General features: G+C 43.4%; 1 protein-coding gene and 1 long non-coding RNA gene across 2 annotated transcripts; one reads left to right on the top strand and one right to left on the bottom strand.

The window, feature by feature from the left end:
• Nucleotides 1-2,721: 2,721 nt before the first annotated feature.
• On the bottom strand, nt 2,722-5,914 carry LOC134481501 (uncharacterized). The gene is made up of 2 exons (XR_010057026.1): nt 5,774-5,914; nt 2,722-4,983 (listed from the first exon to the last, which is right to left on the bottom strand). It is a non-coding gene; the product is annotated as an uncharacterized LOC134481501 (long non-coding RNA).
• Nucleotides 5,762-10,950, top strand: C13h1orf53 (similar to human chromosome 1 open reading frame 53). The gene is made up of 3 exons (NM_001108347.1): nt 5,762-6,022; nt 8,966-9,067; nt 10,587-10,950. Exons 1-3 carry the CDS (start codon nt 5,786-5,788, stop codon nt 10,656-10,658), a joined length of 411 nt encoding a protein of 136 aa, NP_001101817.1. The 5' UTR covers nt 5,762-5,785; the 3' UTR covers nt 10,659-10,950.
• The last annotated feature ends 2,556 nt before the right edge of the window (nt 10,951-13,506 follow it).

Below are 13,506 nucleotides of genomic sequence, written 5' to 3'. Positions count from 1 at the left end.
AAGGGTCCACAAAAATATCACTGAGTCCATTTGTGTTGGTCAATTGCTCCTGGACATGAGGCCTACCCTGGAGTATGGTTGATACACCCAGTGACTCTCCAAAGGAGAGAGACGGAATTGCCCTTTGATAGCACTTATCTTCTGGAGATGGCTGCTTGGTAAAAGGATGGGATCGCGTGTCCTCTTCCTCCTCTCAACGCTGGAACCCCATCTGGCCTGAACTTGTGCAGGTCTTGTGCTTGTTGACACAGTCTCTGTGAGTTCATACGGGCATCAGTCTGTTGTGTCTGAAGAATGCTGTTTCCCTGAAGCAATCCATTACCTCTGACTCTTACAATCTCCCTGCCTCCTCTTTTACATAAATTCTTGGGTCTTGACTAAAGAGATAAAGATATCCCACTTAAGGTTGAGTGCTTCGAAGTCACTCTACTTTGTCCACTTGTGGGTCTCTGTGTAAACTTCCATCTACAGCAAGAAGAAGCTTCCATATGTGGGCTGAGGAAGGCACTGATCTGTGGGTGTAGCAGTATTTCATTAGGGGTCATTGTATTGTTATGTTCCTCTAGGAGAATAATAGTATTCAGCTTTCCCCCACCCCTAGTTCCATGGTCTATCTAATTTGAGGTTCTTGAACACTTTATCAGTGTCAGGGTAGGGTTCCATCTCATGAAGTTGGCCGTAAAGTCCATCAGAAAGTGTGTGCTTGCTCCAATAACATTTGTGCCACTACTGGACCAGCATAGCTTTCAGGCAGGTCGCTGTTGTAGGTTGCAGGATTTGCAACATGGACATATTGATGATTACATTTCTTCTTTGTTAGTGTGCACAGTACCTTGCAGTACTATGAACACTAGTTAGTAGGGGTAAAGCTAAATGTTGCATTCAGCAAACAATAGTCCTATCAATACCCCGTATTGTTTGGGGGGCGGCGGCGTTCATGGGACCCCTGTGAGAACTATCCAACAAGATGCAGCCAATGCCTGGCACTGGAGGTTTAATAGCATATGACATTTAGTTAGGTCACTGTCTTCCCTATTATTTGATGATTCTATTTAGATTCCTTTCACATAAAATAGGGACAAGGATGGGAGAGAAGGGTAAATGAGGGACTGTGGGGAGGGACAAGTAATAGTAAAAACCATTTGAAAAACCTTATGGAAACCTTATGGAAAATATTTATTTCTCACACTGCTGATGACTGCTCAAACTTCTATGAGGCAAGGAACGTCTAAGCTGGAGCTTCATTGCAAAGTCTGAGAATCTATGACACCTTACAATCTGTTTGCACCCACTTTACACCAGTAAGAAATGGACCTATGTAGTAAGTGAATTAGCGGAATTGACAGAGAAAATGGAGAGAGCCATGCTTTGATCAATTCATCAAATGTTAATCCCACTTATTCTTCATGATTATCTAAGTAAACAGAGTTCTTTTATTCTAACCGGACTAAGTTGTATGCTGTATGTATGTATGTATGTATGTATGTATGTATGTATGTATGTAAATGTATGTGTGTGTGTGTGTGTAATCTTGCAACCCAGAGTTCTAACATATCTATTTCAAAATTGATGTAAATGAATTCTAGTGGGAGTGCATTTCCATGAAACCCACCCTCAAACATGAAAAACATGTTTAAGTCAGCATACACACCCAAAATTTGGGGAATAATTAGAAAATCTACTCAATATCATGTTACTAGAAAATCCAACTATAATAGCTTCAGAATAAAATGAGAACTTCACCTACTTTTCTAGAACCACGACAAAACACCATGACCAATGCACCTTATTAACGAATGTGTTTAATTTTGTGGCTCAGAGTTTTAGAGAGTTATAATTTATAGCTATGATGGTGCAGAGCATGGCAGGAGGCAGGCAGGCATGATGCTGGAGCAGTAGCTGAAAATTTACATCTAATTCATAAGCATGGGGGACAGAGACAAAGAGGAAGCTAAATGAGAATGGTGTAGTCTTTCAAACCTCCAAGCCCACCCTTAGGGGCGCACTTCCTCCAATAATACCACACCACCTAATCCTTCCCAAATAGTTCCACCAAGTGTAGACCAAGTGTTTAAACACGTGAGTATATGGGGATCATTCTCACTTAAACTCCACATCTACCTTCTGAGGTTGGACTTGATGCTCTCACTTTCATGTAGCTTTGGCTACTGTGAACAGGGAGAGTCTGAAAAGAATAGAACACACACAAGAATGCGCTAAAATTCAAGGCCAACAGGAGCCTTTCAAAACAAGAGACACAGAAAAGAAAACTGGATATGACAATCAAACGAATACTGAAAATAGATAATTAAAATGCTTTGGAATTATTAGTAGTGAGATATTTTCTCATCTCACTTCATTATGTTTCAACTTTGATTACAATTTAAAGATGCATCTGTAAGAATGCAAACAGTGGTGTCATGTGACTAATACAAAAATCATGTGCCCAGAGGCATAGACTAACCAGGACAATTATTTTTCTTTTTCGTAGACTGGATCTTGCTATGCTGTAACTCACTGTAGCTCAGGCTGACCACAAACATAATTCTTACGCCTCTACCTCCTGAACCTATAAATTTAATTTTGTGGTGTTGGTTGGGGATGAATGGGAACCTGACTTATGTTTAAATACTCATGCTTAATGATACTCATTCTGAGGGGGTTTAACTTGGGTCCCATCCTTCCAGATTTCCTTAAAGCCCCTCAGAACACCAGGTAGTCTCCAAATCACAAATTTATTATTCCAGTATAAAGGAGCATTTGAACACAGTATTCCACCTTATTAAATCACTGAGTTTTACCATATATCAATAGACTTGTTTCAATCTGTGATTAAGGACATCAAATTGGGAGTTAGAGAGGCGGCTCGGCGGTTAAGAGCACTGACTGCTCTTTCAGAAATGCTAAGTTCAATTCCCAGCAACCACATCATTGGCTCACAACCATCTGAAATGGGATCTGGTTCCCTCTTCCGGTGTGTCTGAAGAGAGCAAGTGTAGTCACATTCATAAGACAAATGAATACATAAATCTTTTTTTATTTTCCTTGGATACTATGTATTTACATTTCAAATGTTATCCCCTTTCCCTCCTCTCCCACATGTCCTCCCCCCGTCCTTGCTTCTATGAGGATGCTCCCCTTCCCACCTGTCCACTCCAACCTTAACACCCTGGCCTTACCCTACATTAGGGAAACAAGCCTTCCTACGACCTTCCATTGATGCTGGACAATGTCATCCTCTGCCACATATGTGGCTGGAGTCATGGGTCCCTCCATGTGTACTCACTGGTTGATGGTTTAGCTTCCGCTCTGGTGGGGTTTGGTTGGTTGATATTGTTGTTCTTCCTATGGTGTTGCAAATCCCTTCAGCTCCGTAAGTCTTTTCTCTAATTCCTCCATTGGGGCCCCCTTGTTCAGTCCAATGGTTAGCTACAGCCATCCTCATTTGTATCAGTAGGGATCTGGCAGAGCCTCTCAGGGGACACACATATCAGGCTCCTGTCAGCAAGCACTTCTTGGCATCAGCAAAAGTGACTGGGTTTGGTGGCTGCAGTTGGGATGGATCCCCAGGTGGGGCAGTCTCTGGATGACCTTTTCTTCAGTCCCTCTCCACTCTTTGTTCCTGTATTTCCTCCCATGAGTATTTTGTTCCCCCTTCTAAGAAGGAATGAAGCATCACATTTTGGTCTTCCTTCTTCTTGGGCTTCATATGATCTGTGAATTTTTCTTAGATATTCCAAGCTTTGGAGCTAATGTCCATTTATCAGTGAGTGCATACCATGTGTGTTCTTTTGTGACTGGGTTATCTCACTCAGGATGATATTTTCTAGTTCCATCCATTTGCCTAAGAATTTCATGTAGTCATTGTTTTTAATAGCTGAGTAGTACTCCATTGTGTAAACGTTCCACATTTTCTTTATCCATTCCTCTGTTGAAGGACATCTGGGTTCTTTTCAGCTTCTGGCTATTATAAATAAGGCTGCTATGAACATAGTGGAGCGTGTGTCCTTGTTATATGTTGGGGCATCTTTTGGGGATATGATATAGCTAGGTCCTCAGGTAGTACTATGTCCAATTTTCTGAGGAACCTCCAGACTGATTTCCAGAGTGGTTGTACCAGTCTGCAATCCCATTAACAGTGGTGGAGTGTTCCTCTTTCTCCACATCCTAGCCAGCATTTACTGTCACCTGAGTTTTTGATCTTAGCCATTTTGACTGGTGTGAGGTGGGGGTTGTTTTGATTTGCATTTCCCTGATGACTAAGGACGTTGAGCATTTCTTTAGGTGCTTCTCAGTCATTCGGTATTCCTCAGTTAAGAATTCTTTGTTTAGCTCTTTACCCCATTTTTAATAGGATTATTTGACTCTCTAGAGTCTAATTTCTTCAGTTCTTTGTATATATTAGATATTAGTCCTCTATAAGATGTAAGATTGGTAAGCTCTTTTCCCAATCTGTTGGTTGCTGGTTTGTCCTATTGAGAGTGTCCTTTGCCTTACAGAAGCTTTGCAATTTTATGAGGTCCCGTTTGCCAATTCTTGATCTTAGAGCAAAAGCCATTGGTGTTCTGTTCAGGAAAGTATCCTCTGTGCCTATGTGTTTGAGGCTCTTTCCCATTTTCTCTTCTATTATTTTCCGTGTATCTAGTTTTATGTGGAAGTCTTTGATCCACTTGGACTTGAGCTTTATACAAGGAGATAATGGGTCAATTTGCATTCTTCTACATGCTGACCTCCAGTTCAACCAGCACCATTTGTTGTAAATGCTGTCTTTTTTTCCATTGGATGGTTTTATCTCCTTTGTCAAAGAGCAAGTGACCATAGGTGGGTGGATTCATTTCTGGGTCTTCAATTCTATTCCACTGTCTCTTGTCTTGTCTCTGAACCAATACCATACAGTTTTTATCACGATTGCTCTGTAATACAGCTTGAGTTCTGGGATGGTGATTCCCCCAAAAGTTCTTTTATTGTTGAGAATAGTTTTCGCTATTGTGGGTTTAAAAAAAAAAAAAAGGACATCAAATTGTGGTCTCAGGGTTGGAGGGTAAATATAGACAGTGGAAAAAGAAATTGGGATGGTCTGTGATGGCCTAGACACCTTTCTCCTGTCCAACTAACCCACTTTTGCTGTCAAGGATCCCCTCCTGCCATTAGTTCTTTATAACCAAGAACACTAACAAAATTACTCAACAACACTGAGTTCTCTTGAAATTCAGGCTGTGGTGTTCAGGCTGGGGGTGATGTTAATTTATTGAAGGCATAAATTTGTTTCCTGGGCTCGTGCTAAATTCACTAAATTAACTTTATAGGAGTATAGGTGTCACTTTCTAAGACAGGATTTATGTTTGGTTTTTCACTACACGAAAATAGCACCCTTTCTTCGTGTGAGACTTTTCCTTGATTTTCATTCTAGAGTTGGCCAATAAAACATGTCACCAAGCTTATGATTGCAGCTTCATCCCTCTCACACATGACCAGCAATCAAGCAGTCTTTTCTATATGGGGTGAAGGTGCTTTCTTTTAAAAACAAAATATGATCTAGCCTGGCAGGAAATTAAAACACTTGCCCTTTATTTGAGAAAAAATAGCAGAGACTTTAGGAATTGAGAAGGTACCTTCTTCCACTTCAGGAGCATAATTTTCCCAGCAGAGGAGCCAGGAGACCGAGGCAGCTCGATCTTCATTAAACAGTGCTCCGCCTCCACTCTTCGCCCCGCCCCCTAGACCCGGCCCCGCCTCCCATGCCCACGCCACACCTCCCGACCCCGCCTCGCACCGCGCCGGCGCCATGGCCGCCCAGGGTATCCGGGCGCTGTCGAGACAAGCACTTGGGAGGTCACCGCCCTGGGCCGAAGACTTCCGACAGCAGCTCTGCTCAACCCTCCATTCCGCTTCCGAGGGAGCCTGCGGCGGCTCCGCGCCCGGCTCCTGGGGAACGGCCGAAGAAGAGCAGAGGCATCCAGTGAACCGAGAGTTAACACCGGCGGAGAGGCACATCGCCGAGCTGCACCGGGCCGCCTGCGCGGTGAGACCCGCTCCTGCCTGCCCCGCGGCCTCTGCGCCTGCGCGCGTCCGGCCTCCGGACCCCGAGGCGGGCCCGGGGCCGGAGGTGCTGGGTGCTGCTGGGCCTCTGGCCTGGGCGGGTCGGCCTGGTGCGTCCGCTCAGAAGGTCCTGCGAGAAACCCGGTCACACTTTTGCGTTCCGGATAGAGAGGTGTCTGCCCTGAGATTGGTGGCTCAGCCCGTTTTCTGATCTGTGTCCCAACTAAAGGCTTGTCTCAGGGTTTGTGTGTGTGCGCGCCCTCCAGTGTGTGAGTGTGTTGGGTGGGGAAAAGGGTGTTAAGGAACTGAGGGTAGAAGGACTGAGCAGTTACTGGAAAAGTATGTTGCACAGGCCTGCCATCCATTGACTTTAATAATGAAAACATGAGACAGACGCTTTACATTTTTGCTCTACGTCCTCTCAACCTTTGCCTCCAGTACAGGAGAGCAAAAGAAATTATAGTCAGCCATGTTTGCATTTTTCCCTGGGCGTTCTTAAATAACCCTTTTCTTCTGGTTTATGGATTTGACAATTGCTTGTCACCACCAATATCTAACTTTATCTCCCTTCAGTTTCCTGACACTTTAGAATACAATATTTGAAGATAGCATTATTTATATGTTAAGTTTTATAATGATATAAAAGTGGTTTGTAATAAACCTATGTGTTAAGCTCTGTGTTTGGCTAGTACTTGATCAGACCACTGAGTATTGTTTTGTTCGGCTTGAACCACAGAGGCAGAGGAAAGCCTTGAATATTTCCTAAGGTCGACACTCCCTTGGGAGTAGTATGCCCCGAAAATCTACCATCTAACCCTTTCAGTGTTGAAAGTGAATAAAGATTTATCAAAAGATTACTGACAGCCTTTGACCATTCTTGCTTATGCTCTTATTTAAATATAATACATGCAGTTCGTTTCCACAAAACATACAAATATGGCGGGGAAAAGCCGAAGTCTCATGTTTTTCAAGGCAAACAACAGTGGCATAGAGTGGTTCAAATCAACATAGGAAAAGGAAGGAAAGTATTTGCACTGGGGAACCCACTTTTTCATCATGGGTTTCACAGGTTTCATGACTGTCCAGGAGACCGGAAACAAGCCCCGAAGCATGCTTGGTATTTCTCTTTCCCACAAAGAAGAACTCCCAAACAACGGTATTTTTCCATGCCTCAAGAGAGATAGCAGCCTTACCTCTCTCCTGAGGCTACAACTGGGTATCTTGCTTTCTGTGGACATCTCACTCTCCAGTCACATTGTCAGCAAACTTGCCTCTTCTTTGTTGCCTCATTATCGGAGGCTCATTTAAATGCGAAGAAATGAATTGTGGGTAGGAAGTCAGCAAACTCAGAGGTACACCATCCACATGGGGAACAACCTGTTAGGCTTCCAGGTTGCCAGATCATTGTCTCAAGGAAACGCACAGACGATAAGTGAAGAGTCTAAAGACTTTGCAGTGTTGTGTATTTGCCTTCCAGTTTGTCAAACTCGAGCTCGTGTGGGGAGGGGGAAGAGAAAAGAAAAGGAAATGAGGTTCTGACAGTGGGTCGTTCTAAAGCAGTGTTGGGTGCATGTGGTGTCACATAGCCTCAGGATTTGAGTGGCCCCTGAGACCACCAGCATTGGGACTTGCTGGATTCTTACTGCCCCGATCTATCTGTGCAGGAATGCCTTTAAGAGTGAAGCTAGACTTGAACTAACATAAGTTGACCTAAATGTCAACCATAATGAGTGACATCATTAAGTGTAGCGCCGGATAGCTGAAGTTGTTCATGACCAGTTGGAAAATGTATGCCTGAGCTGGCAGGACTGGTGCAGTCCTTACATCCCAATACTCGAGAGGCTGAAGCAGACAGGTTGGCTGTGAGCTTGAGGCCAGCCTGATCTACATAGTTCTAGGCCAGGCAAGGCCATATAGTGAGACTATCTGGGGGGGGGGGGGGAGGGAGGGAGAGAGAGAGAGAGAGAGAGAGAGAGAGAATATGCATGTTAGAAGACCTACTGCCTTCATGCTTGTTTTCACAAAAGTCTATATGCAGGAGTGCTACACTGAGTTACTGTTACTAATGGTTAAAGTGTTATAGAAAAGCCCATAGGGAAGTTCTCCTATAAAATCTGGAAGCTATGAAACATCATTAACGTGATATACATCCGTGGGAGAAGTTACAACTTACCTTTCCCTGCACACACAGTGCTTTGGAGGCTTTATGTTTTAAATCACAATTGCATATCGGTGGAAAATGCATCCCTGAAGTCTGAGGTGGTGTACTGGAAGTCGCTGGTGATCAAGCTTGTGAAGCCAGTGAGTGTTAACGTGGCAAAACAATACCTTTTCAGTTAAGACTAGATCCGACCACACTGGTGAGGGAGAGGACAGGAAAACTCTGGACCTTGCCTCGAGGTAACACATCGGGAAGGTATAGAAAATATTCAATACCGGCAAAGGCAATGCTTGTCTGTGAGGCCTGTTTGGCTTTGATTAGCACCTTTTCTGTGAGTTTAAATCATTATCCACATATTGTAAGTACTGAAATTGTAACTGCAGCTTCTGAGTGCAGTTCATTTCCAGCCTCTTAAGCTCTTAAAGTCATCTAAATCACCTGTTATTAAGCTTGTTACCTCGAGGCAGAATGAAAAATATCAGAGCGGCAGCCACATAGTTGTCGCATACAGAGGAGTTCTTGTTTTCCATCAACGTCTCATTTTACTCAAACTGTATGTTTCTCTGTCTAATCACATACGGTTAGCTTGTATATAGCATCGAAATGCACGCACTCTTTAATTGCAAACGCCACCACAATTACTGGAAAAGAAATTTAATACTGTTCTTTTTTTAAAAAAAATTTTTTTACAACTGTTTTGGCCTAAAAATATTACTATATGATGCACATTAACGAAGATTGATGCATTGTTTTATTCCTCTTCAGGCTGGCCAGCTAAGCTATTTGGATCCAGCTACTGGCTATGTGGTTCTCACCAGGCTGGCCCACTTGCAGAGAGGTGCCTGCTGTGGTTCTGCCTGCAGACACGTGAGTAACAATTCTCGAATTACCCCGGCAGTTTGCTGAGCTTCTGTGACTTCATAAATACCTATTATTTGAACAACAAGTCAAATAAAAAAAGCTAAGTAGACCTAGAGTGCGCTTTTCACAAGCTGTTTTAGCAAAGGACAATGAAGCTGTTAGTACCAACACAGGACCTTTAAAGTTAATGGAATTTTGTAACGTTTCGCTGCAAGCATCCACTCCCCCAAATGCTAAGATGTGAGATTCAGGGGACCTCTTTATTTTGAGGGAAGCTCTCACAAAGTCTGAAAGAAGGTGTTTTCACTAGGCATGCACAGAGGAAGGTGGGAAGAGAAACCAAACCAAAAATATACATACATACATACATACATACATACATACATACATACATACATACATATGTGTTGCAGACCAGATCCTAAAAATACTGCTACCTTAAGAAGCAGAAATTTGCCCCAGGTTGAGGTGGACCTTGAAATGATAAGATTTCTTCCTTCCCTGCCATTCCACTCCCTGTTCTATGTGCTTTCCCTCAGCCTACAGATCTGAGTGCTGGGGCTCAGCTTTTCTATAGTTCATATTCTTCTCTGTCTCTTGATTTCTGTATCTCGCCCTCCTCCCCTCACCACTCTCTTGATGCCTGTCTGTCTCTGTCTCTTTCTCTGCCTGCCTGTCTCTATTTCTGACTCTGGTTCGTTCTCTCTCTCTCTCTCTCTCTCTCTCTCTCTCTCTCTCTCTCTCTCTTTCTCTCTCTCTCTGCTTGCCTGTCCCCATGTCTCTCTGTCTGTCTCTCCCTCTCTCTGCCTGCCTGTCTCTGTCTCCTGTCCCTCCCTTCCCCCCTCCACACTTCATTCTCTGCTTTCTTCTAGTCTGTGTTTAAAGTAAGTGCGAGGCTAGGTTACTCCAAAGTTAGTGCTATAGGTCTTAGGTTGCTTATTTCAAGAAATGTGTGCCTATGTTTAATAATCAAAGCTGATGAACTATTCCTTCCTCTATTTTGAGCAAAGAAGAAATTTGTTTCCTACTGGAAGGCATATCTCTGAGGTACATTGTTAATAGGTTAAGATTATAACCAGATAACATCTGTTTACAGAACATTTTGTATGTTTTTTCTAAAAGAAGATGTTATTCCTTTTACTAGTCCACTTTCTAATTGAAGCCTAGACAGTAAATGCTCTTATAAACTGTGGGCAGTGTTCTAAAAGTCAGCCTTCACTTTTATGAATTCATTTATCTGTGCCATGAACTGTTTCTAATCTAATACGTAAGAGGTGTAAATCTAGCACCCGTGGATTTTGTAAGAATGGGAGTTTGATAATAAAATTCTTCAGGTTGGAAAGAAATACTTAGGAAATGGTTCCTTGGTCCTAATTAGGGCTATTTACCCAAAGTTCCCACTGTATTCTTGAGTCTCCAAAACATATGGATCAAGTGATTTAAACCATTGCCAACAGCACTTGTTTGTACTTTCTTACAATGACAGTTAAGAAATCTATAGTAATTTGCAATCCTTCTTTTTCAGTGTCCATATGGCCAAGTCAATGTGAAAGATCCATCTAAGAAAAAGCAATTCAACTCCTATTTTTATGTTTGACAACAACTTCATGTCTATTTTGTCAAATTAAACTGATGTTCTTGAAAATAAAGCCCTGGGGCTGGAGAGATGGCTCAGCGGTTAAGAGCACTGACTGCTCTTCCAGAGGTCCTGAGTTCAATTCCCGGCAACCACATGGTGGCTCACAACCATCTGTAATGGGGATTCGATCCCCTCTTCTGGTGTGTCTGAAGAGAGCAACAGTGGACTCACATACATGAAGTAAATAAATAAAACCTTTTAAAATTTTGGAAAAAAGGAAGAAGGAAAATAAAGCCCTAATCTAGAATTATCTGTTGTGAATATTTGAACACTGAGTTAATATTAAGTGCATATATCCAAAAAAGACCCATAAAATGCACAGTATCCCCCCCTTTTTGCTGCATGACCATGGGCACACACTGAAGGAGACTATAATGGCTGTCTTATCACATGAAAGGAGCTGTCAGGTGGAGGAGCAGCTTTGAGTTTTCCTTAGCTTTGCCTCTTCCGTCATTTTCTCATCAATGCAAGGAAGGTCGATGGCAAATAGCAAGCACGTTCTTTATTTGTATCTTCAGCCCAAGGAGATGGACACAGTACGATGAATCACAGCATATGAATATCCAGAAAATGGTACCCTACAGCAAGGGATGCTCCCATCATCTGTCCATCTGTTCTTTCAGCCTAACCTTGGTGTCATTCTTGATGTGGGGTCAGACATGCTTCTCTTAGACTGTTCACACTCTAGATGGGGGTGTGGGTGTGGGTGTGGGACATGCTTCTGTTCTTCATTCACACTCTAGACAGTCCATTGTGGCGATTCCCCTGTGGGAACCCAGCCTCCAGTGAGGCAGGATCTCCCAGGGAGTTGTTCTCACATCTTCTCAGCTTCTATAGGACAACAGCTACCAGGAAGTCCTTGACCTTGGAAGAATTAGGCAGTAATAGGAGGCTGCTGCCCAGAGCTGGGGGGTGGGAGGGTGGGGGTGGGGTGGGCTTAAAGTCCCGCCTCTGTCTTCCTACCCAACCATTGGCCACTGGCAAATTTATTCACCAATTAGAGCCAATTGAGGGCAGGGATCCTGAGCAGGCTGATGTGAGGGTTTCTGGATGATTTGGGGAGCTGAATTAATACAAATAGCATTAGAGCCAACCCACAACAATGGAACACCTAGGGACACCCTTTCTCTCTCTTAGTACATTCCTCACAAACAAAAACACTGGCCATCATGGAGGTTGGCAATTCTTGAGGTTTCAATGTGCAGCTTAGTAGCTGCTGGGTTAGGAAGGGAGGAGGAGGTAATTATTCTTGCCTACACTTGGTGCCAGGAGGAGAGGTCTGCTATGGTTCTGAAGAGACCTGCCTTGGCTCCACCAAGGGTCTTTGTTTCAGCAAAGTGCCCCCTCTCCAAAGGCATTTATTGCAAAGTCCTTTGCTCAACAAAGTCCTAACATCAAAAAAAAAAAAAAAAAAAAAAAGTTGGCCTTTGATTCAGCTGAACAATGAATGGTATAACAGGGCAGCAGCTTCCACAGTAAACACGATATTGCCACATAAACGGACTTTGCTGCAAGAGGGTTTAAGCTATATTGTTTTCACACATTGTAAAGTAAGTCTTTACTTTGCCGGTCTCTTAGTGGGCGCATAGATGCGAACACATGGAGATGCCCAGAAATACCAATATCCCCATATAAATCAACTCTGGTGTAGCTCCACTCTCACGGTTTCTAGAGATTCCTCCTGTCCCAGGGTACAATAAATTAAGAGAGACTGATTTTTGGATCGTCTCTAACACAGAATGACTCAAGGGAAACTAAGGTTACTAGAACAGGGTGGAGATGAATGTTTGAGGCTACATTCTCTCAGCTGGGAGAAGGTACCCCTAGCTGTGGATGACAACCCCCTCTCTTCAGGGGCCCTACCCCTGATTAGGAAGTTCGAGAAGAATCATTTTATCTTTTAAAAGTAAAACTTGAAGTTCCAAATAGTGTGTTTGCAACAGATGAGATGTTGAAGTTTTTAGTGGGGTCTTTGTTTCAGCAAAGTGCCCCTCTTCCAAGGGCGTTTTTTGTTTTTTGTTTTGTTGTTTTTGTTTTTCGCTAAGTCCTTTGCTCAACAAAGCCAGCTGTGCAACATCAAAAATTGGTAGGGCTTTGATTTATCTCCAGACAAGATTAGGGAAGGAGGCTTCCTACCTACCTGATGAATGGCAGTTGCTACATTGTGTCGCTCAGCGGTTAAAAGACTCAGGGTTCCATGTCAGCCCAAAAAGAACGTTGCCTTCCACACCTCACCCTTCACTCCTTTTGCCTCAGTCACTTCTTCTCTACCTTCCACCGACGGCAGAAGCTTGTGAACTGTCATCTGTCAATGGTGGAGAATTAAAAGCTCCCCGTTACCTTCTCACTATCTTACAAAAGTCAAGATGTATTTACAGATTTTAAAAGGATTCTCTCCTTTGGGAGGGGGAGATCTCTCTCTCTCTCTCTCTCTCTCTCTCTCTCTCTCTCTCTCTCATTTCCCCCTCCCCGAGTGTGCGTGCATGTGTGTGTGTGTGTGTGTGTGTGTGTGTGTGTGTGTTTATGTATATCCTTATCAAATACCCAAAACGGTTACCCAAAGAAGTTAAAAGGCACTGCCTAGGACAGAACTTCTAAGAGTTCCTAGTGCTCGTTCAATGATTAGCATAAAGGCTGAACCCAAGAGTCTTGTTTCCTCCAGGAGGGTACAATAGAAAAAACAAGGTGAACAGCCCAGGGTGATCGGTTGGCCGAAGAGACTAGTTCACGATGTCCAGTGGAACCCGAGGCTCAGTCCCTAGGTCTCCGAGCCACTTTCAGCAGCTCAAGATGCAGAGTGAGCACG

This window comes from Rattus norvegicus, chromosome 13, assembly GCF_036323735.1.
Source record: "Rattus norvegicus strain BN/NHsdMcwi chromosome 13, GRCr8, whole genome shotgun sequence".
In the NCBI taxonomy this organism is placed as follows: domain Eukaryota; kingdom Metazoa; phylum Chordata; class Mammalia; order Rodentia; family Muridae; genus Rattus; species Rattus norvegicus.
This window is presented reverse-complemented; position numbering and strand designations above follow the sequence as displayed.

Coding starts and splice junctions, on each gene's coding strand:
- C13h1orf53 (NM_001108347.1), top strand. CDS start 5,786: ATGGCCGCCCAGGGTATCCGGGCGCTGTCGAGACAAGCACTTGGGAGG. Junction 6,023..8,965: donor TGCACCGGGCCGCCTGCGCG/GTGAGACCCGCT, acceptor ATTCCTCTTCAG/GCTGGCCAGCTAAGCTATTT. Junction 9,068..10,586: donor GTGGTTCTGCCTGCAGACAC/GTGAGTAACAAT, acceptor CTTCTTTTTCAG/TGTCCATATGGCCAAGTCAA.